We start from the raw sequence: 22,902 nt of genomic DNA on the forward strand, positions 1-22,902 counted from the left end.
TTAAAAACAAAACAAAAAAAAAAAAACAGTAAGTTCCTGGACTCACAGTCTCTCGCACAGAATCTATTTTTAGCAGCCAGCAGCCACAAGGAACAGAGATGTCGCTCGCTAATAGTGTTTCACATATAACTGTTTGAGGCCTCTATCATCAGACACTTAAGAACCTGCTGCACATGCATGGTGAAGACACCATGCTAGGAACTAGGGTAGAAACTGCAGCCCAGGGCACTTCTGCAGGTGCCTACCACATTTTAGGAAGTTCTAGCTAGGCCTGGGGCTGGAATCCTAGCTGTTCAGAAGTTGAGGCAGTAAGATCCTAGATTCAACGTCTTGCCTCAGCTACAGGGCCAGCCTGGCAACTTAGTGAGACATTACCTCAGAACAAAGACTGAAGTGTAGAAAAATGACAGAGGATTGCCTCAGATGTGTGAGGGCCTAAGTTCAATACTAGTAGCAGAAAGATTTCTTTTTCTAATTGAAGAAAAGCAAATCTGTGTAGCATTTGAAATAACAGTCCCCAAGAAGACTGACTGACAGTAAGTCAAGAATGACCCCAAATCTTGTAATAAATCTTCCCCAGCTTTCTTTACCCCACTGTTGACTCTCGTCCTGAAAGCTGTTAACATAGCTTGTTTCAGGAGCTCAGAGGAGAAGAAACAAAAACAAAAAGCTTCTCAAGTGCTAATATTATCATGTGCCACCATGCCTGACCCTCAGGATTCTGCTTAGAAGTGATGTTTCTACATTCAAAAAGGCACTGTAACAACCCAAAGTGCTAATGAACTTTCAATCTCTAAACATATGTACAACTAAAACTACTCCCAACAGTCAGAGACAAATGCAAACCAATCTACATATTGTACTCTTTTCAGTAAAACATGTTAATTGGCCAGTGCTGCCAAAGACTGTACCATTTTTTAAGAAACAGACTATGTAAAGCTATAACAAATGTAGCCATCTGGCTAACCATGTCCAATGAAGGCTCATGTTCCTCTTCCAAACCAACCACAACAAAGAAAGAGAAGAAAAATCATAACTTCAAAGACAGAGGAAAACCACACTGAAACATGAAAGGTGGTTTATTAAGAAAACATCAAATTTCTAAAATTATTACACATCTATTTAATGATATTTACGACTGAACTATTACATCCATATTAATACTTCATGGAATATTATGGAGCAGTTTCAAACTATAAAGTAGATCTACACAAATTGTTATGATACATATCCAAGACTCCAAGAAAAATGACCTCAGAAGAGGTAGAGGGCTAGAGACTTAGCTCAGTAATAGAGTACTAGCTTAATTCATGTAAGGCCCTCGGTGCAAATTTCAAGTAATGAAAAGAGAAATGTGAAAAAAAGGAAGCAGTGTATAATATCATTCATATTTTAAATATATTATGTGAATATCTATTAGATTCAAGCACATGAAACTGATGTTCTCTAGGTAAAGACAGCCTAAGCTTTGAGTAGCTGGACTGATGACGCTCACATTTACAGTGTGGTGGAAGTGCTCCACACGTGGCAGGCACTACTCTGAAGCCAGTCCAAGGTTAGCAAGGAGACAAAGTCTCCTGCTAAGGCCAGCAGCAGCAGTGGCAGCTCACAGGGAGCTTACCATCACAGGGAAGGCGGGCGCTACTCGGAGGTGAGCTGTACTGCTGAGCCTCAGCGTCCTGTAATTGGAGGGAGCAAATATTTCATTGTTTTTGAAACAGGATCTTACTATGTAGCTTGGGCCAGCCTAGAACTCACTCTGTAGACCAGGATGGCCTCGAACTCACAGAGTTCTGACTACTTCAGCTTCCCAAATGCTATGATGAAAGGTTGAGCCACCATACCTGGCCACAAATGCATTTTGGACTTGACATAATAGGAGCTTACAACAGGGTTATGTCCAAATAACCTCATCATAAGATGAAGGGAATTCAAGTAGTAGGCATCCATACGTCATGTGTGTGGGTATGTGCGTGTGTGTGTGTGTGTGTGTGTGTGTGTGTGTGTGTGTGTATCTATCTGTACCCCAATGCCCAAATATCAGCAATTGTACTTGGGTCACCCTATAAGGAAAATGACTTAAAATGCATGTCACACTGAAAACAGCTGGATTCTCTAGAAGAGAGGTGATTTGTACAAGTAAGGTAATGGATTTAGTGAGAGAAGCAAAAAGCATTTTCATTCTTGAATTTTTTACATTTTTAACACTGAGCACTTACTACAACTTATAGCATAAGCAGTAACATTTCTTAACAATAAACTTTAGCAAAGAAAATGAATAAGACAAATACCTCCCAACTCCTGCTGCAGCCCCTGAGCCTGTCGAATAAGGAACTTGATAGGAATCTGGTCCATTAAAGAAGAAGAATATGATTTGGGTTTCCTTTGCATGGAAGCTGTGAGTAAAGAACAAAGAGTGTAAAATAAGAGTATCAGAAAAAGAAAATCTTAACTTTCAAAACAAACAGGAATAAAGACAATGTGAAATTACTTTTAATTCACTTAATAGATGAAAGGCAAGATCTAGAAAATGCCCTGACTTGAAACAAATGGAAAGAAAAACGAATCATGGTAGGTTTTAGTGCAGAAATGCACTACACTGAAAGAACTCAGCCAAGACTTCCCCATATCTATTTAGAGCCCAAAGTAGTCATGAACAGACTTAGAGCTTGATGATTCCAGTGCAAATTACAAAATACCAGGTGGGTGAGAAAAAAAGGCAGGAGAAATGGCTCAGGAGTCAAGAGCACTGGCTGGTCTTCCAGAGGACCCAGGTTCAATTCCCAGCATCCACATAGCAGCTCATAACTGTCTGTAACTCCAGTTCCAGAGGATTCAACACGCTCACACAGACATACATGGAGGAAAACACCAATGCACATAAAATAAAAATAAATCATTAAAAAAAATTAATTAACACATAAATAAAACACTAGGCAATATAGGCACACATCTGTAATCCTAGCACATGAGAGGTGGAGGCAGAATCAGAAGTTCAAGGCCATCTTCAGCTAAATAGCAAATTAAAAGCCAGTCTGGGCTACCTAAGACACTGACTCTAAAAAACAAAAAGACTTTGAAGGCTTTATTTATGATACCTGGTGACTATTTAAAGGATGTTAAACAATGTGAATTTGACTTCCTTCTCACCTATATCCTACCTTCAGTTAGCAGCATCTACTCTTTTACTTTTTTAACAAGATCCAACTTAATTTCTTTGTATGCTATTCCATTTTAAAGCCTACTTCATCCATGGTCACTATGGTCTGACATTCCTGCCTCCAACTTTTCATCTCCTTATACAACTGTCATCCTGCAGCCACAGTTCTCTTATTTAAATACAGTTCATCAAAGCACATACCTCTAGCTCCACACTCAAACTTTTTGTGGAGTCCTATAACCACATATATTCAAGGTCTCTGCCAGTCAATCACTGTCTCATCTCTATCCCCTTCTTCTGTGTACCATGCATTCTAATTTGAATTTAAGTATTTTGCAGTAAACCATATAAATATATGAAAATTTCAGGTTACCTATACTGTACAAAAGGAAATCCAAATATCCAATATAATTAATTATTCATTTTCAAATGGTAAAATGTAAATCCTCTTTTTTTTTTTTTTTTTTTTAAGAATAAGAGGTATATCAGTGTTAAAGATTGAGGGCTAGCAAAATGGCTCTGTGGGTAAGGGTATTTGCCATCAACCCTGAATATCTAAACCATTCCTGAGACCCACATGGGGGAAAAAGAAAACTCTCAAGTTTCCTCTGGCCTCTATCTACTCTTGTGCCGTGGGAAACATGAATACACACCAATGCAGTGAATAAATAAATAAATGTTTGAAATAATTGTCTGTTTAGACCAAATACCTTTTACATTTTAAGTTAAGTATGCAGGAAATCATTCATTACTACGCATCTTCTTTTTGATGGATACTTAAATCTGTAGTTTCCTATAAATATGTACAATTTTTATCTCCTGTGTAAAAGATTTTTAAATGAACATTTAACTAAAATCCATATATACATGTAAGTACATTAATATACACATGTGCATAAGCAGTTTTAAACAAACAATGAATACACACATGTGTATTTTATCAGCTACAACATTCCAGTACTGTATTCTACCTCAGATTCTACCTCTGAACTTCTGTATCCACCAGGTGGTTGCTACTGTTAAACCAAAGGACAATTAGCAAGTGCTGAAACCACAACACAGTATCACAGGTAGGAAGATGTCTGAAGCAAATAATCTTTTGGCTCCAGACAAAAACTGTCTCAACACTGTGGCATATTCTAAAGTTCTTCACAGCCTGGAAGACAAAAACTAGACCAGATAAAACCCTAAGCAAGGCAAGCTTTGTGAGGAACGGCATCTTCTCACCCACCTCTTCCCACTCATCAAGGACGTACTCCAGAGACTAACTGATTCCAAGAGCCCCTCCCCGTACGACATTACTCTCGACAACTAATACCACGCATCCTTGTCATCTCAGAAAGTTAGGGCTAGAGAGACAGCCCCAGTGGTTGAGAGCACTCACATCAGGTTACTCACAACTGCCTGTACTCTCATTCCAGAGATCAATGGGCACGCACACGTGTGGTATACTTACACACACACACACACTTTCATCATCCCTTCCTGACCTTATTCCCACCTCTATTATCATATTGCTTCTCTCTTTCCCTTTAACAATCCCCCAAAGTGCAGTCTCTACTCAGAGTCTGTAGGACTGGCTCCTCTATCTCTCTTCTGAATCTTCTGAATTCATTACAATTAGGTTTTCTTTCCATTTTGTTTTGTTTTGTTTTTCGAGACACAGTTTCACTGTTGTAGCCCTGGCTGTCCTGGAACTCACAGAGATCCTCCTGCCTCTGCCCTACCCTTCCCTCCGGGTGCTGGAATCAAAGGCGTGTGCCACCATGCTCAGCCTTACAATTACGTTTTCGCCCACCACTCCACAGTCACAGTGACCTCTACCAGGCTATGTGTAGCACCAGCTGAAGCCCAGTCCCTCCTCATCTTCTTCACTCAAGACCATCCAACAGAGCTCAGACAGCAGTCATCACCAGCTCCTACCCTTCTCTTTTTGGCATCTAGGACACCATATCGTCCCAGATTTCCTCTATACTCTACTGCTGGGAACCTATCCTATGTCATAATTTTAAATACCACATATATGCAAAGCTATTCAGTCCTGGTATCTACTAGGTACACAGCCTCCTACTCACTGTCCTCACTTCTAAGAACGGAGATCTCTACATATCTGAAGTTGAGCTCCTGAGCCCCCGAAAACCTAACCTAGGTTCTCCAGGTTCTTTATTTCAACTGACAACCATTCTACCCCTTATGCCATTGCCCAAAGTTGACCTTCTTCTCTCTCAAATTGGATTCATTAAAATAAAAACTAAAGAAGCCATCTTAGTCCCATGATATGATACCAAAAGTCTGAAATCTAGCCTAAAAGAACTTCCTAGCATCTCCTTACGACCTCTTCACTTGATGTCCCTGAAATATCAGATTCACTGTGAACAAACTACTGGACCCACTGGGCTCTAGGTGACTTACCTAAAGTCTTTGTGTTTGCCAGGAGCGCTTCCTCGTAAGAAAGGATATAATAGAGCACCAAAAGCTGCGCCGTGATACTGAAGCGCTGATTAAGGCGGACGCTGTCACCCTGCGGGATACGAAACCGTGAAAACAGCAAACCACGAGAGCTGCCTTCCTTTTCGGTAGGGAAACCGACTATCCAGTGCTGCTGCACCAGGCACAGCTGGACTGGGAAGGAGACTGCTGGGTTCACAGCAGACTGAGACGGCTGCCTGCCTTCACGAAAGGAAGGTCATGACGATGAAAGAAAATATCTTTCCTGGTCTTTATGATGAGGGGAAAATGTCACATGACTTCACCTACTACCTCTTCACAGTACTCCCTCCTGCTTCTGAAAGACTTGCAGGAATCGAAGTACTATACTAAATTGCCATGAAGAAAGCAATTCATAAAATAGATACTGTATATTCAACTGTGTCTGCACAAACTGTAACTTTTCCTAGCAAAATAAGGAGAAAGATTTCACCAAACTTTCCATAATTGAATCCAGGTGTATCTTTGATTCCCAGGAAGCTAAACAACGCCATGTTGGATATGTTGAAATATCCCACAGTCCTTTAGCAATACATAATCTTCAAGATACCCATTCCACTTCAACAGGAGGCTTCAAAACAACTCCTCGTGCTGTGCATGGTGGGCTAAGCCTGTTATTCCAGTATTCAGGAAGCTGAGGTAGCAAGATTATGAGTTTGAGACCACCCAGGCTACAAAGTGAGACACTTTCTCAAAAACTATTCATTCAGGAATACACACACAAAAGATAAAGAAAATAAATAATTTTTAAAAAATATGTAGAAAAGAACTCTTAAATAAGGGCTCTTTGACAAACTACTTGGAATTAATACTACTATATTTTTTATTAGTGAGCTAATACAATTTAATCTCACTGTATGTATATAGTATGTATGTATTTGCAATTGTGTGTGCAAGTGTGCATACCTATGCATTAATCTTATTTTGAAATCAGAATCACATATAAGACTTCTGAGGACAGAAAAATATGGACTAAGCCAGAAATGTAACAGATGTAAAAGAAGCATTATTTTATTTACCCCAATGACTTCCTGGAAAATGTTAAGTATCTCCTGTTCTGTGACTGGCTGATTTGTGGCTTCAGGATTTGATTTCGATGCAGGAGTAAGTATAGAGTTTATGTACACATCAATCAGAGGAAGTAGCTGAGGGTGGAGCGGAGTGGAGGTTTCACACAGCTGTCTGTAAATCCAGTCCTGGGAGAAAAAGGCATTGAATCAAGGCAAAAAAAAATAAAAATAAAAAAATTTTTTAAAAAAAGCAAAACTGTAGAAGCACCTATAGCTTTCCATTGTTTTTCAAATCGGAGTATTCACCATTAGTTTGGGGAGCTAAAATATACTACCTCTTTTGATAAATACCTCTGGTTTAAAAGTCTTATAGTTTAATCAAAAAGACTGTCCAGTGAAAGCTACACCTAACATGGTGAGAAGCCTGGCTTTGGGTGTAATGAGTTTTTGAACAGTCCTTACTCAGTCTATATTTAGAGATCTGTATGTGTCATGGAAGACTTCCCAGCAGAAGAGGACATGTGGCAGGGGGCTATTTCTTCTGAGAAACACCCTGATTAAGAAAGTGACTTAGGCTGGACCATACCTTTAATCTCAGGCAGAGGCAGGCAGATCTCTAAATTCAAGCCAGCTCTATGAGAAAGTTCCCAGACAGCCAGGGCTACCCAGAGAAACCCTGTCTCAAAATAAGGAAGGAGGGGCTTAGATTAAGTACTAATACGGGACTACCATCTAACTACTGATGAGTAGAGGACATGTAGAAATTTGGGGTATGTAAGCTGGACTCTTAATCCATAGCTGTTTTGCTTGATAAAAATACAAAAAGAAGCAAAAGATGCAGTCTAGCTGAAAAGCAATCACTCCACCAATCCACCTCAGCAAGGTCACCTGAGGGGATATGCCATATGTAAACTGTGGGTTGTTCTTTTTAAGTAAAGAAACTTTTATAGATGGTTCAAAAATATTCATTTACTTGATGGGCTTCAGACTTCTCTCTGGAGGACCTTTTAACTCTTTGACATGAGCAAATATAAAAACTGACACATTTGTAAGTTAGGCACTAGTTATGTCTGTGACAAACTTGTGAACACCGACAGTAGAACTAGTGAACAAAAGTACAAAAACGGTCCAGATATGTTAGTGCACACCTATAACCCCAGCATTTAGGAGGGGAAAGCAGGAGGACCGAGAATTCAAGGCCAGCCTCAGCTACAAATCAAGTTCAAGGCCAACTCAGGCTTCATGAGAATCTGTATCAAACAAAACAAAAATGTAAAACAATAGCAATTTCTTACTAATTGTTAAATGAAATAGTTAAGTGCTATTGAGAATTTAAGTGGAAAAATAATGCTGTACAATTTGTAAATAATTTATAATATTGTTTAAAAACTGAAATTGGGTTATTAATAATAACTAACTATATAAATAACTAGTAACTTACTACCAAACATTAGATATACAAACCACAGGAAAGGACTATAGTAAAGAAACCAGGAACTAGTGAGGAAGAACTGAGTTACAGTTGAAAATTTAAATGTAAAGTCCTACTTTTATTGATACTTTGTGCTTGGTAAACGATCGACTCCTGAGAAGTTGGTAAATACAATGAATGGGCAGAAACCCAGTAATGTTGGCACTCAGGTTGCTGGTGACAGGGACTCGAACTGCATGAGCTGTAACAACCTAAATGGAAAAAACAGCATCAAGATAATAAGAAAATAAGACATAAGATAACAAACATAACATTAGTTTGAAAGAAGGCATAGTGTACAGACTACCAACATAAGTAGGCCATCCACACTTCAATGTAGTCCATGAGGATGAATAATGAGAATCAACTGGTACAAGTTGTCATTTTTGTGTTTTTGTTTTGAGACAGGGACTCATGTAGATCATGCTGGCCCTGAACTCTCTATATTGCCAAGGATGATAACCATGAACTCTTGATCCTCCTATTCCTTTGTCCCGAGTGCTAGGATTACAGACATGTACCTGAACATTTTCATGATTTTTAAGTTTCAAAAAAGTAAACTAGGTGCAGTAACACTCATCTGTAATCTCAGCCACAAGAAAGGCTGAAGCATGAGGTTCACAAGTTCAAAGCCATCTTGAACAACTTACTGAGACTTTATCTCACTAAGGCTAGGAATATATCTAAGTGTTAGGATGCCTGTCTGGCATGTACAAATTCCTGAGTTCAATCCCCAGGACAGTTCCAAAGTAGTACATACTTAGGAACTAGTACAGATCTCTAATTTCTATTTGTTTTTACACAAACTCATGTAAAGGGCTTGAGGTGTAACTCAGTGGTATAGCAGTAGCTAACATACAAAGGCCAATGGTTCAATTTCCAACATTACCAAAAAACTCCACCAAAAACAAGTAAACAAATGCACGTGTGATAATGTTAAAAACATAAAACTTAGTAGCTGGGCCAAGTGAGAAGTCCTTTACCTTTCAAATCTATTTTTTACATGTATAAAATAAAAGATTACCATCTTACTTGTCTTGAAGGGTTGCTCTGAGAGGTAACTTTTTTTTCTAGTAGTTCTATGATCTGGGCCTACTGGCACACTCCTGAAATCTCAGCACTCAGGAGGCTGGACAAGAGGACTGCAGAGAGCTCAGAGTTTACAGCAAGCTTGGCCTATATAAGTTCCAGTCCAGCCAGTGCTAGAGAGTACGTCTGTCTCAGGAGGAAATTATATAGATACACACACACACACACACACACACACACACACACACACACACACAGAGTGCGCGTGTGTGTCAGAATTGGCAAACAGAATTGAGAACTAATTTTTACTTTTAGAAGCACTTTACTGAAAAGAAAATTATTCTTGGATTTACCCCCAGACAAGGGTACTGAAGCCAAATCAATGTAAACAGAAGAATAAGGAACCAGAAGCTAGCTTGTAATCTAACTGCAAACACTTTACAACCTAAAGACTAACAAGAGCTCTGTTTTCTCGGAGAAATCCAAATGGTTAGTTAGCCCACACAAGTACATCACCAATATCTACAACCACACACACACACTCTTAAGTACCCATTCAAAGTTTTCAGGAATATAGAAACTCAACATAAACTGTTTTATAATGAATTACTTACTTTAAGTGAATTATTCACAGAGTTTAAAGATGAAATAAATTATCGTTACAAACTGCAAATGATGAAAAAAGACTACTTTCTTCTTTTAAGTAGTTTAGTTAGCTAAGGACAAAAGGAAGTACCTGCTCAGTAAAGATTTCCTGTGTGAAGATGGTCTTCATCCTGCTCAAGGAGCTTGGCTTAATCACAATCTAAAATAGTGAAAAGAATTCCAACAGCATATAAAACTATATGAAATACATTTACTCTCATGAATTTATTACCCAAAATGGGTATGATGTACAATATTAATGTTCAAAAGTTAAACTTTCCTTTCACAAGTGGCTTCCTAAGCCTGACATTAAGAGACACAAAAGCAGAAGCAATATAAAGCATACTTAGAAAAGAGGTGCGCCGGGTGGTGGTGGCGCACGCCTTTAATCCCAGCACTCGGGAGGCAGAGCCAGGCGGATCTCAGTGAGTTCGAGGCCAGCCTGGGCTACCAAATGAGTTCCAGGACAGGCGCAAAGCTATACAGAGAAACCCTGTCTCGAAAAACAAAAAAAAAAAAAAAAAAAGAAAAGAGGTGCACCTGTGTGCATGCCGGTAGTCTCAGACACCTGGGAGGATGAGGCAGGAGGATCACTAGCACCTAGGAGACCAGGAGCAACCTAGGCAATATAGTGAGATCTTTTGGTCAAAAATAAAGACAAAACATACTTTAAAATTACTTAATAAGCCAGGCATTGGTGGCGCACGCCTTTAATCCCAGCACTCGGGAGGCAGAGCCAGGCGGATCTCTGTGAGTTCGAGGCCAGCCTGGGCTACCAAGTGAGTTCCAGGAAAAGGCGCAAAGCTACACAGAGAAACCCTGTCTCGAAAAACCAAAAAAAAAAAAAAAAAAAAATTACTTAATAAATAGTACTAACTATTGGCACTACCTAATAGCTACTACCACTAACTACTAGTGGATAGAAGAGGTTTATCCAATAAATGGAAACAAGAAACATATATATTTCATATACATATACACTTTGTTATACACATCAAGTACTTCAAATGGAATAAAATTTAAAATCAATGCAGAACTGAAGTATATATACCTCAGTGGAAGGGCGCTTGCCTAGCGTAAGTGAAGCCCTGTTTGTTCACTAGTACTAAGAAAAAAGATTTAAATGCAAAGCATAAATCCACAAATAAGCTAGAAGAAAGTCTAGTAAGCTGAGTGTGATGAGTCAACCTATAAACCAGCACTCCTGTGGAAAAGGCAGGGGAATCACATTAAAGTTTGAGCCAGTCTGAGTACAAAGCAAGACCTTGTCTCAAAAAAAAAAAAAAAAAAAAAAAAAGAAGAACTAGTTTTACTAATATTCAACAAAATAAAAAACAAGTGGAACCATTCTTCACCAAGCAAATTTGCAGACCAGGCGTGGTGATTGCATGTCTTTAATCTCGGCACTCAGGAGGCAGAGGCAGGCCGATCTCTACAGATTTGAGGTCAGCCTGGTCTACATACCAAGTTCCAGGACAGCCCAGGTTATATAAGGAGACCTCATCTCAACAAATATATAAATAAATTTAAAAGCAAAAGTGAAAAAGAATGGGGCTGTCTAGGCATGGTAAGATTTTAGGAAACCAAGGGCTCTCGTGCATTAATGTAAACAACGAAACTGTAAAAATCTCTACAAAAAATAATCGGACAGTATTTGGCAGACTCACACTTTTATTTAGTAACTGCTTGCCACAGTTTTATCTTAAATAGACTGAGAAGTATATGAAGATGTAGATGTGTGACTGCCTGCGTGTATATTTTCATAAATGAGTTCATTCATTTAAGCTTTATAATAAATTAGAAAATCTACACAGGAAGTAAAAACCAATGGAGACTAGCATGAGTTCCAGGGCAGCCTGTCTCAAACACCACCACCAACAGAGAGGGCTGGAGAGACGATGCAGCAGGGGACTGCTCTGGCAAAGGACACCAATTTGGTTCCTAACACCTATGTCAAGTGGCTCACAACAGCCTGTAACTCCAGCACCAGAGGTTCCCATCCCTCTTCTGGCTTCTATTGGCTATTGCATACATGAGCACATATGCTCACACAGACACAGACACACACACACACACACACACACACACACACACATACACACACACACACACACACACATAAATTTAAATAGATGTTCTAAAAATTACTATTTTTCTAGAAATTCTTTAATAAAATTTCAAACTAGCAAACAACTAAAACTACTTAAATTAACACAATGTATTTATTACATACTATGACAGAACGTCTAGTTTAGGCACACTTTCTTTCAGAAAAAAGATTATTAAAAATTACCTTCATCCCCAAAGTGGAGCAGACTAAGTCAATGATCGCACTAAGCTGGTTGCTATGGAAATACATAGCCACTAATAACAACATCTCCCCAAAAGAAGCAGAGACACCGGATGTACTGTTAAAACAGAAGAGAAACTATGAATTTCCAAGGAGGGAATAAATAAGAAGAGCTTTCTAAACAGAGTAAACACACGCTGCTTCCTTACCTCTCAAAGTACGCCTCTTCTTTGATCATCCAGCTGAGCCACACCACCATCAGCTGCTCCTGCTCTGGTGTGCTGTGGAGACACCAGTGTCACCCCCATGAGCCAGTCAGCATGAAGACAACGATCTGACAGCATTTCCCTTATTTTTAAAGATTTACTTATTCTTATTGTGAGTTTGCCTACACGTGTCCATACGGACCATGCGCATGCCTGGTGTCCTCAGATCCCTGCAACTAGAACTACAGATGGTTCTGAGCCACTGTGTGGATGCTAGAAACTGAACCCCGGTCTTCTGCAAGAGCACCAAGTATTATTAACCACTGAGCCATCTCTCCAACCCTTAAGTTATTTTTCCCAGAAGTTATTTTTCTCCTCTATTTTGAAATACCAACTCAAATTAATGGTTTGCTCAACTGGACCATTAATTATAATTGAAACTTGAGATAGTTCTAGAACTCAAAGATGAAGGTTTTGGCTTCATAAATATGAACTGTCAAAACCTCCTCAAGTCTTAGTAAAACTATATTTGCAAGCTAGAGAGGGACATTACCTCCTTTTAATTTTTTTTTTTTTTTTTTTTTTTTTTGGACAGGGTTTCTCTGTGTAGCTTTGGAGCCTGTCCTAGAACTTGCTCCGTATTCCAGGCTGGCCTCGAACTCACAGAGATCCACCTGCCTCTGCCTCCCAAATGCTAGGATTAAAGGTGTGTACCACCACTATCCGGTGTGACATTACCTCTTATTCCTTGGAAAAGCAAAGGTCTCTGGGGTTAAAATGTTAAAAGAACTATACTAAGAACTGATCATTTATTTCATATAGGAAAAAAATATCTAGTGTGAAAACGTAAGCATCAGCTAGGCCAGATTTGGTGGCTCCACCTTTCCTCCCAGCACCAGGAGACAGAGGTAGGCAGATCTCTGAGTTCAAGGCTAGCCTGGTCTATATAGTAAGACCTTGTCTCAAAAAATAAATAAATAAATAAATAAACAAAAAAAAACCTTAATCATCAAAAAGTCAGAAACCAAGTTCTAAAATCTAACAAATTAATGCATCTTTTTACTTAAAATTTAAGTTATGAAAATCTTTTGAGTAGAATTTTAAATTTTAGACAGATATATTCCTACTAATCATAAAGATAAGAACAACACGGGCTCACCATATATAAAAAATATAACAGTAATAACTTCTTTTTAAATTTTTCTTTTCCATTTATTTATTTATTTTGTGTGTCGAGGAGTGGGTATGTCCACTCTGACATGTGTATAGATGTCAGAAGACAATTTTCGGGCATCAGTTCTTGCCTTTACCATGTGAGTCCAGGGGATCCAACTCAGGTCACCATGCTTGGTGGCTAGTGCCTTTACCCACTAAGCCATCTCACCTGCCCAACAACAGTAATAACTTCTTTAAAACAATTATTCGATTTAAAACTAAAAGGCACACTCTGACTTGGACTTGTGCAAAAATGTCATGGTTCCTTCCACCTCACTGCAGGAAAGTAAGTAAAATGCAAAGCAACTAAACAGTGTGCACTTCTAACTACTCCACGCAAAGAAAGTATAAAAGGTCATTTATATTATACATTATACTATACTTGATTATCCTTCAATCAATTCACTGGTGCTATAAGGACAATGCTATAAGGCAGGAGGCCTTGAGGGCCTGCCAGACCCTAGAGGGACTCCCATCTGTGCAGTTACTCACAGTGTGATCTTCAACACAGTGTTTATCCTTCTGAACTTTAGTCCTCCTGTCAACTAAGTACAGCACTATAGAGTAATGAGGACTAAAGGTGATGGTTACAAAGGACTCGAGGAGGAAAAAGCAGAAGCACATAGCTAACATTACTTATTTTTAATTTCACTAACATTATACTTTCTTTTTTTTTTTTTTTTTTTGAGACAGGGTTTCTCTGTGTAGCTTTGCGCCTTTCCTGGAACTCAACTCTGTAGCCCAGGCTGGCCTCTGCCTCCCAAGTGCTGAGATTAAAGGCGTGCGCCACCACCGCTCAGCACATTATACTTTCTTGAACAGCATTAAAATTACATTAAAAGAAATTTCTCAGCCACTGAGAAGGCTCAGGCGCAAAGCACCTGAGTTTGATCCCTGGGACCTGAATGCGAAGAACTGATTCCCACAAGTTGTTCTCTGACCTCCAACCACATGAATGGCACATGCATGCAAATACATACACACACACACACACACACACACACACACACTAAAATAAATGCAGTAACAACCCTTTAACAAAAATGTCTTAAAGAAAATCAGTCCCCCTTCAATAGAGCAGAACAAACAATCCCAATACTCAGGAGGTGGAAGCAGGAAAATCAGAAGTTGAAGGACAATCTCATCAATACAGTAAGTGCCAGAAAAATGATCTAAAAAGGTTAAAAAACGAAACCAAACAAAAAATCAAATCAAATAAAGAAAGGAATAAAAGAACAAAGTGAGAACCCTTAGAAATTAAACACTGCACAGAAGACAAAGCCTGAATGGCAGAATACTTTCTTCCTGGAGTGGTGAAAATATCCTGTAAGCAGAGTGTGGCAATGGTCAGGTAAATGTGCAAACGCTAAGAACACTGAATGGTAACTAAAGGGGTACAATTATAAATTTCCTGATACGTTTTATGGCATTTTTTTTTAAAAGAACAAGCAAAGCACAGAAAAGATTATGAGATAAGAAAATTCAATGACCATCTCTGAAAGAAGTCACACAAGATGAGTACTAGACAGAGAAACCCCCAGGAAGGACATTTTCAACAAACTAACTCAGGAGCCTTTCCTAGAACTCAAGGCCATCAGTTTCTATTGGAAAGGAGCCACTGGGTGCCGAGGACACCAGATCGACGCGAACTTGGGCAGGATGTGCCGGTGCATGCGAAATCCCAGAACTGGAGGACTGAAGCAAGAGTAACGCAGTGAGGTCCAGGCCGGCCAGAAAGACTCTCAAACAAACAAAAATCAAAACAAAACAAAGAAACAAAGACACTGAGGACAGATATCATCATCCAGAAATTTCAAAACCATGTTCCAAAAATCCAGCCCTCCATGCTTTCATAGTGAAGGAGGACACCCCAGGGGACCAGGAATCAAGAAGGTGTTAGAAAATGACAACACAGGAAGCTGTCAACAGGACACACACTTTCAAAAATCTCCAAAAGATTTCTTTCTGCTTAGAATTCTACATGCCATCAAACCATTAGCCAAACGTCAGAATGGAGGCAGTTTCAGAAATCCACTCCTGCTCTGAAGATTTACCTCCCACATGCCTGCTTTCTAAAGATGCAAAATGAAGAACAATTCCTGAGAACAGCTGCAGAACTCTAGGTACAGAGGGATCTAGCCAAGACTGGAGCAGACAACACTGCCCCAGGCAAGATTTCTGAGAATGATTAAACTAAAAGACTGTGTAATGAGTCAGATTAGGTCCAGAGAAGATTTAGCTACATTTTGTTTCTTTGTTGTTCGGTAATGTGTGTCTGAGTTTTTCTGCTTTTGTTTTTTAGTTTGTTTGTTTGGCTTGGTTTGGTTTTTGGTGTGTGTGGTGGGGTTTTTTTTTGTTTTTTGTTTCTCTTTTTTGTTTTGGTTTTTTGTGCCCACCCCCCCAGAGAGGGTTTCTCTGTGTAGTTTTCGTGCCAGGTCTACATCTCACTCTGTAGACCAGGCTGGCCTCAAACTCACAGAGATCCATCTGGCTCTGCCTCCCAAGTGCTGGGATTAAAGGCATGCACAACCACTGCCCGGCTCCTGCTTTGTTTTGGTTTGTCGTTATTGGTTTTTTTGAGACAGGGTGTCACTATGTAGCCTAGGCTAGCCTCAAACTCATGGCAGACTTCCCGCCTTGGTCTCCTATGGGCTGGGATTAGAAGCATGAATTACCACAACCATGAAAGATTTAGTTTTGTAGGCAGTGGTGGTGCACACCTTTAACCTCAGCACTTGGGAGGCAGAGGCAGGTGGATTTTTTAGTTCAAGGCCAGCCTGGTCTACAGAGTGAGTTCCAGGGCAGCCAGGGCTACACAGAGAAACCCTGTCTTGCAAAAAATAAATAAATAATTAAATAAATAAATAATTAAAAAATTGGGTGGTGCACACCTTTAATCCCAGCATTTGGGAGGCAGAAGCAGGCGGATCTCTGAGTTCTAGGTTAGCCTGGCCTACAGAGTGAGTTCCAGGACAACTAGGGCTATACAGAGAAATCATGTCTCACAAAAAACAAACAACACAAAACTACAACAACCAAAAAAAAAAAAAGAAGAAAAGAAAGAAAAAGAAAAAGGAAAAAAGGTGGGAGGAGCTGGGGAACACTAAGGCTTTCTCTCCTTGGACTGTGGAGAGTTTAGTGGCCTTTGTTATAAAAGCCTGGATTTGGCCCCACCTAGTCTCTCTGTCTTCTGTGGGGTGTGGCTGCTTTCTCCCCACCACTCCCTCCTGGCAAATTTGCCATGAATTGACCCAGTACCAGGGGTGGGGGTAGGGGTGGCTGCTCTCAAAAAAAAAAAAAAAAAAAAAAAAAAAAAGATTAGCCGGGCGGTGGTGGCGCACGCCTTTAATCCCAGCACTCGGGAGGCAGAGGCAGGCGGATCTCTGTGAGTTCGAGGCCAGCCTGGGCTACCAAGTGAGTTCCAGGAAAAGGCGCAAAGCTACACAGAGAAACCCTGTCTCGAAAAACCAAAAAAAAAAAAAAAAAAACCCAAAAAGATTAAAAAAAAAATTTTAGTTTTATTATTATTACATAGAACATCAAGAAAATTTAAGGCAAAACTGTTTTAAAAGATAAGTGGCCAGGTGGCAGTGGTGCATGCTTTAATCCTAGCACTCGGGAGGCAGAGCCAGGCGGATCTCTGTGAGTTCGAGGCCAGCCTGGTCTACAGAGCAAGACAGGCACCAAAACTACACGGAGAAACCCTGCCTCGAAAAACCAAAAAAAAGAAAGATAAGTAACTACCTACTCATGATTGAGCGCTCAATGATGTTTATATAATCATAATACAAATATAAACCATATATCGATCAAATTAAAATTATTATAACTATACTAAGAAAACAAAAGGAAAAGAAAAGGAAGACACGTGCAGTGTTTTCAGACAAAGAGAAAAACAAAGAGAACTAATTGCTCATCCTTGAGAATGGGAATTCAATTAACTAATACCTAGAAGCGTCATCAGTAATGAAGTACCGGGGCCAGTGGGATGGCTCAAGGGGGAGACATCTGCCACCAAAGCTGATGACCAGAGTTCCATCTTCGAAGTCCACATGGTAGAAGGAGAGAAATGACTCCTACAAGTTGTCCCTTGACCTCCACACGTGCGCCATAGCACTCGGATACACACACACACACACACACACACACACACACACACACACACACAGAACTGAACACAAAAATAAACAGGTAATAAAGTTTTTTAAAAGCTTTTAAACAATGTACTAGTAAGACCCAAAACTACTCAAGAACTAAAAGAAACAACCTCCAAGGAAGGAAAGCAGGGAAGGAAAGTTATTAGCCTTCAAAAAGATCTTGAAGAACGAACTGATTCCTTTAAACAATGTTCAGAAGAAACTCCGACCAAGACTAATAAAATGATGGGCATTCAGGAGATGTGGCTATCCTTTCACTGAAGGAGAGAGACCATGACTGTCTGTGCCTAGGCCAGGCTCTGCAGTAAACGTTTAATAACATGCTCTACAGCCTTTCTAGTGGCAGCCTACATGCCAGGCAAACACACTACCTACACTGCACACTCGCCCCTGTACACACACTCTGATAGGTAGATAAAAGCACATCCTGAGAAAGCAGAGCAACTTGGAAGGTACCTGACAAGTGTAGAAAAGGCCAGTAGCATACAGAAGGAAAGGGAAACAAATCGAACCCCAGCTGGTGTGGCAGGCGGCCGGCTGGTCATCAACTGCAGCAACTGTTCAGCTTCTTCCTCAGTCGGCCTGGAAGAGAAACAATGAGGTGTTACATTTGTTTGTTTATCTACTTAGAGTTCAGGAAAGAAGCAAGTGAATTTTCCAACATTTTAACTCTTCAAGTACAAATTTTTTAACATCACTTAAAAAAAATACTTTCAATTACTTATTTTGTGTGTGTGTGTGTGTGTGTGTGAGTGTGTGTGTGTGTGTGGTATATGATAGTGCACATGAATGGGTGGGTGTTCATGTCTGTGCACACGTGCAGGAGGGCACTCTGTCTTATCTAAGCCTTGAAGCAGTACTAGCTGTTCCCACTAGGCATTGACCAGAGAGCTCTTGGGACACTCATATCTCTCCCTCACAACTGTGAGGTTACAGCATGTACAGCCATGCTCAGCTTTTGAGATGAGTGCTGGGGATTCAAACTCAAGTAAGTCATCATGGTGGCAGAGCAACCATTCTTACCCTAAGCCATTACCCTACACTTTTATCATTATTGGTCAATTCTCTCTTTTCAATTGTCTGCTTTTTTTTATGCATATGGATTTATCATTAAGAAATGAAAAACAGAATTACTTGGTTGTCTCTGTAAAAACAGGGTTTAGTAACCAATAGACTTCAAAGGAAGTAATAATAGCAGAGGTCATAACATGGTAAGCACATGTTACTTATGTGTAGTCATGTGTCCTGCAGAGCTCACAGCAGTTTGTACTTTATAGAATTATGGGGTTAATGGAATGTAATAACTTAAATTTAAACCAAACTGATGGGCCAGCATTTGCTTAACTGAACTGTCAGAACTGAAAAGCACATGAGCTGGAGACACACACAGGAAAGTTCTGATACCAGCTGAGGACACTATTTGGGAAAATTTGGTGCAGTGACTTAGAACATTGTGCTAAAGAGCCATGTCCTGTCAACTCTGAAACACAGGAGTCTTCCCCTGACCCAGGAGTGGTCGTGGGTCACTCACAGGTCTCTCAGGGGTATCTTCTCAAATTGGTAAAACAGAGTCCTTTACACTGTGATTAAAAACTGATCAAATACTCTCCTCCCTCCAATATCTGCATAATTCTATTTATAATCAGAAATTAGGTCAAAATATTCCTCAAGGTCAACTGGCCTTAATGGCTTCAATTTTGACATAAACTAGTAAAATTAAAGGCCCAAGTCTCTTAATAAAAGGCCTTTGGCTCACTTCCCTGAGATCGGAAACAAGAAGAAAGATAAAAAGGTAAAATATCAGACTGAGTACTTGAGTCCAGCAATCCCCATCAGGGCACAGTAGAGACGTAAGAGTGCGCTGGCTTTCACCACATGCTCTTCCTTCAGCCCCGAGTACACAGACACAGTAGGCTCCATCTCCACATCAGCGTCTTCCACAATACGAGTACTCCTTACTGTAGGAAGAATGCCCATCAACTCCAGAAGAAGCTGCCTCCTCATCTGCCAAAGGACAGAACCGCTGGTCTCCCTTTTTCTCTGTAAGTGTGAATGGCAAAGGAAGAGAGCATGGAACATTTACTAAATCAAATGGAAGCTGAACAGATCTCATCATGTGAGCACGTACAGTTGAACCAACATGTAGGGCCTGTCATAACTGCAGTTCCATTTTAACAAGTCAGGAAAACTCAAAATCTACTCATCCACTCACCCCAATTTGCATTGATTGCAGAGGAAAAACTAAATGAATGCAAACTGAGTTGTGAACAGTATTTTCATCTGGGTGTGACAGTCCACTCCTGTAAATCTCATCACTTGGAGGCAGAGACAGGAAAGCTACTGGAGGCTAGGCCAGTCTACATGGCAAGTACCAGTACTGCTAGGGCTATAGAAAGAACAAAAACTTGTTTAAAAAAATTAGGGGGAGCAGGGGCTGGAGAGATGGCTCAGGGGGTAAGAGCCATCTTGCTGCTCTTGCAGAAGACTGGGGTTCAGTCCCACACCACACTGGTACTTCCAACATAAAGCAGCAGCAGCACTTGGTGTCTGGAGAACCTGGAAGCCTCAGCTCTAGCTCACTACTAATTATGTGCTTCACAGTGCATTAGTGAACCTCTCTGAACCCCAAGTTCCTTCTTGACAAGGAAATAAATGTTAGCATTATGTACCTTTAAAGACACCATAATTAGAGTTTATAAATCTAAACCACCACTCCAGACCCAGCTCTTAAGGCAGGGGTGTTTTAATCATCACTCACTCTTCAAGTCTAACATTGTACTTGACATGTAGCAAGCACTCGATGCTTACTAAGATATGAACAAAGAAAGGTCATACATATGAAAGCAATTCTAAACTACAAAAGGAGAGGCATTTCCTTAGCCAGGAATGGTGGCATATACCTTTAATCAGTGCTTGCTATTCTTCAGACTGTTGTCCAGTAAAGTCTAACAAATCTGCCTAAACAATAATGTTCAATTCCAAGAAGAAAAAAGTGTGTTGTGTACAATGGATTATGAGGAACAAGACGAGCACACAGCCATACATAGCAGTCACACAATGGACATGCATTTCCTTTCCTTTTAAAAAGCAAAGCTGAAGAGTAGTTTTCAAATGGACTGTAGAGAAAGTAAGTCTTGGACGTAAAATAATGTGATTCCATGGTATAATAGTTTCTAAGCCATACACATGCTGTCCACCAGAATGGAACGTGTTAAAAGTCAGTCTGCACAAGTAATTCTACTCAGAAGCACTAAAAAATGTTTTGCGAAAACTAAAGTATTCTCTAAGTTAAAAACTGTTGAGGGGGGAAAAGGCCATTGGACATGGAGGTCATACCTGTAATCAATCTCAACACTCAAGAGGATTACCTCAAACTTAAATTTCTTTTTGAGACAGGGTTTCTCTGTGCAGTTTTGGAGCCTGTCCTGGAACTCACTCTGTAGAGCAGGCTGGCCTTGAACTCACAGAGATCTGCCTGCCTCTGCCTCCCAAGTGCTGGGACTAAAAGCATGCACCACCATCGCCCCACTGCCCAGCCAAACTTAAATTTGAGGTCAGCCTGGACTACTACATTACAGGGCAGCCTAGGCAACAAAGGAAGAACCTATTTCAAAAACACAAAAAACAAACAAACAAATTTGTTGCAAAATATAACATACAGGCCAAGCACGCTAGCATATACCTAAAATCTCAATGACTCAAAGGAAGCCAAATTCAAGGTCAGTCTTAGCAAATCTTAAAAAAGAAGGAAATTCCTTTGCTAGGGTATTTCTACATAGGGAAAAGTTCTCATAATATAGCCCAGCTGGCAGTGAATGTGAAATGTATCAATACCACAATCCTGCTTCTAGCTACTGGGTGCTAAGATTAAAGGTAGACGTCACCATACCTGGCCAAGGAAATTCCAACACATGCTACAGGATCAACCTTAAAATCAATATTTTAAGGAAATATCATACACAAAATAACAAGCATCCTATGATTTGACCCATATGAGGTACCTAGAATGGTACCCAGAATTCACCGAGAACTAGGATAGAGCCATGATTACCAGTTGACAGGAAAGAGGACTAGGCAGTTTAGAGGGTTCAGAGTCTGTAGAGCCCAGGGAATAGAATTCAGTGAAGAGTGCTTACCTAACAAGTGTAAAACCCAGACCACAACAAAAAGAAAACAAAATCCTAAAAACAGATAACGGTTATGTATGTATAGCATTGCCAATGGTCCTTTTCTTTCCCTTTGTGTGTGTGTGTGTGTGTGTGTGTGTGTGTGTGTGTGTGTGCGCGCGCGCACACACAAGCTGTACATATGTAGAGCTCAGAGATAAATGCTGGGTGTCTTCTTCCAACACTCTCCACCTTTTTTGCTTTTAAAGGTTTATTTATCTCTACTTATGTGTCTCTGTGTATGTATGTATGTACATGTAGGAAACAGAGGATGCAAAGAGCATCAGATCCTGTGGAAGTGGAGGTACAGACAGTTGTGAGCTGCCCACTATGGGTGCTGGGAATAGAACTTGTGTCCTCTAGAAGAGCAGGAAGTGCTCCTAACCACTGGGTCATCTTTTTAGCTGCCCACCTTATGTTTGTGTAGCAAGTATTTACTACTGAGTCTCTAGCCCCACACTAGGAATGTTCTTAATGCCACTGAACTGTATTAAAAATTATTAAATGCAAATTTTATGTTTTATATATATATATATTTCACACACACACACACACACAAACGTGCGCATATATATATATTAAATTATAGACTATATCTCACTTGATGATCTTATGTAACAGTTCTCAAAAGCCTGATATAGGACCTCAGAGAGTTCCCAAAGGTACAAATAGCCCTTCATAATTTTCAGATAGTGCCTTTGTCCTACCCATTATCACTAGTGTACAGGACAGTCTCCATAGGGTTCTAGACATTGAAGAGAGTTAAAAACCTATAAAATAGTACTATTATTCTCACTAGTTCTTTTGTTTTTTTACTGGGGGGGTTATATTTTTAAAAACATGTTTATTAAGCATGAAGGGGCATTCCTATGATCTTTGTAATCAGGAGGCTTAGGCACAAAGATCAGGAAGAATTTAGGGCCAGCCTTGACTAAATACCAAGACCGAGCTCAAAAATAAAAAAGAATACACACACACACACACACACACACACACACACACACACACACACATACACTCTTCATGTTTACATTTAATTGAGGCTATTTCACTTTTAATAAACTGC

At 39.9% G+C, this 22,902-nt stretch overlaps 1 protein-coding gene across 1 annotated transcript in view; it reads right to left on the reverse strand.

Annotated features, from left to right (window-relative positions):
- The window catches only part of Ints2 (integrator complex subunit 2), a 48,399-nt gene that overhangs the window by 15,022 nt on the left and 10,475 nt on the right, over window positions 1-22,902 (reverse strand). Inside the window, exons 8-16 of the mRNA XM_059271416.1 lie at window positions 19,484-19,710; window positions 18,127-18,252; window positions 12,302-12,373; window positions 12,096-12,210; window positions 9,894-9,962; window positions 8,206-8,340; window positions 6,667-6,843; window positions 5,573-5,681; window positions 2,292-2,396 (exon numbers count right to left, since the gene is read on the reverse strand). Coding sequence (XP_059127399.1) covers window positions 2,292-2,396; window positions 5,573-5,681; window positions 6,667-6,843; window positions 8,206-8,340; window positions 9,894-9,962; window positions 12,096-12,210; window positions 12,302-12,373; window positions 18,127-18,252; window positions 19,484-19,710 — 1,135 coding nt within the window. The remainder of the gene's footprint in view (window positions 1-2,291; window positions 2,397-5,572; window positions 5,682-6,666; window positions 6,844-8,205; window positions 8,341-9,893; window positions 9,963-12,095; window positions 12,211-12,301; window positions 12,374-18,126; window positions 18,253-19,483; window positions 19,711-22,902) is intronic.

This window comes from Peromyscus eremicus, chromosome 8a, assembly GCF_949786415.1.
Source record: "Peromyscus eremicus chromosome 8a, PerEre_H2_v1, whole genome shotgun sequence".
In the NCBI taxonomy this organism is placed as follows: Eukaryota; Metazoa; Chordata; class Mammalia; order Rodentia; family Cricetidae; genus Peromyscus; species Peromyscus eremicus.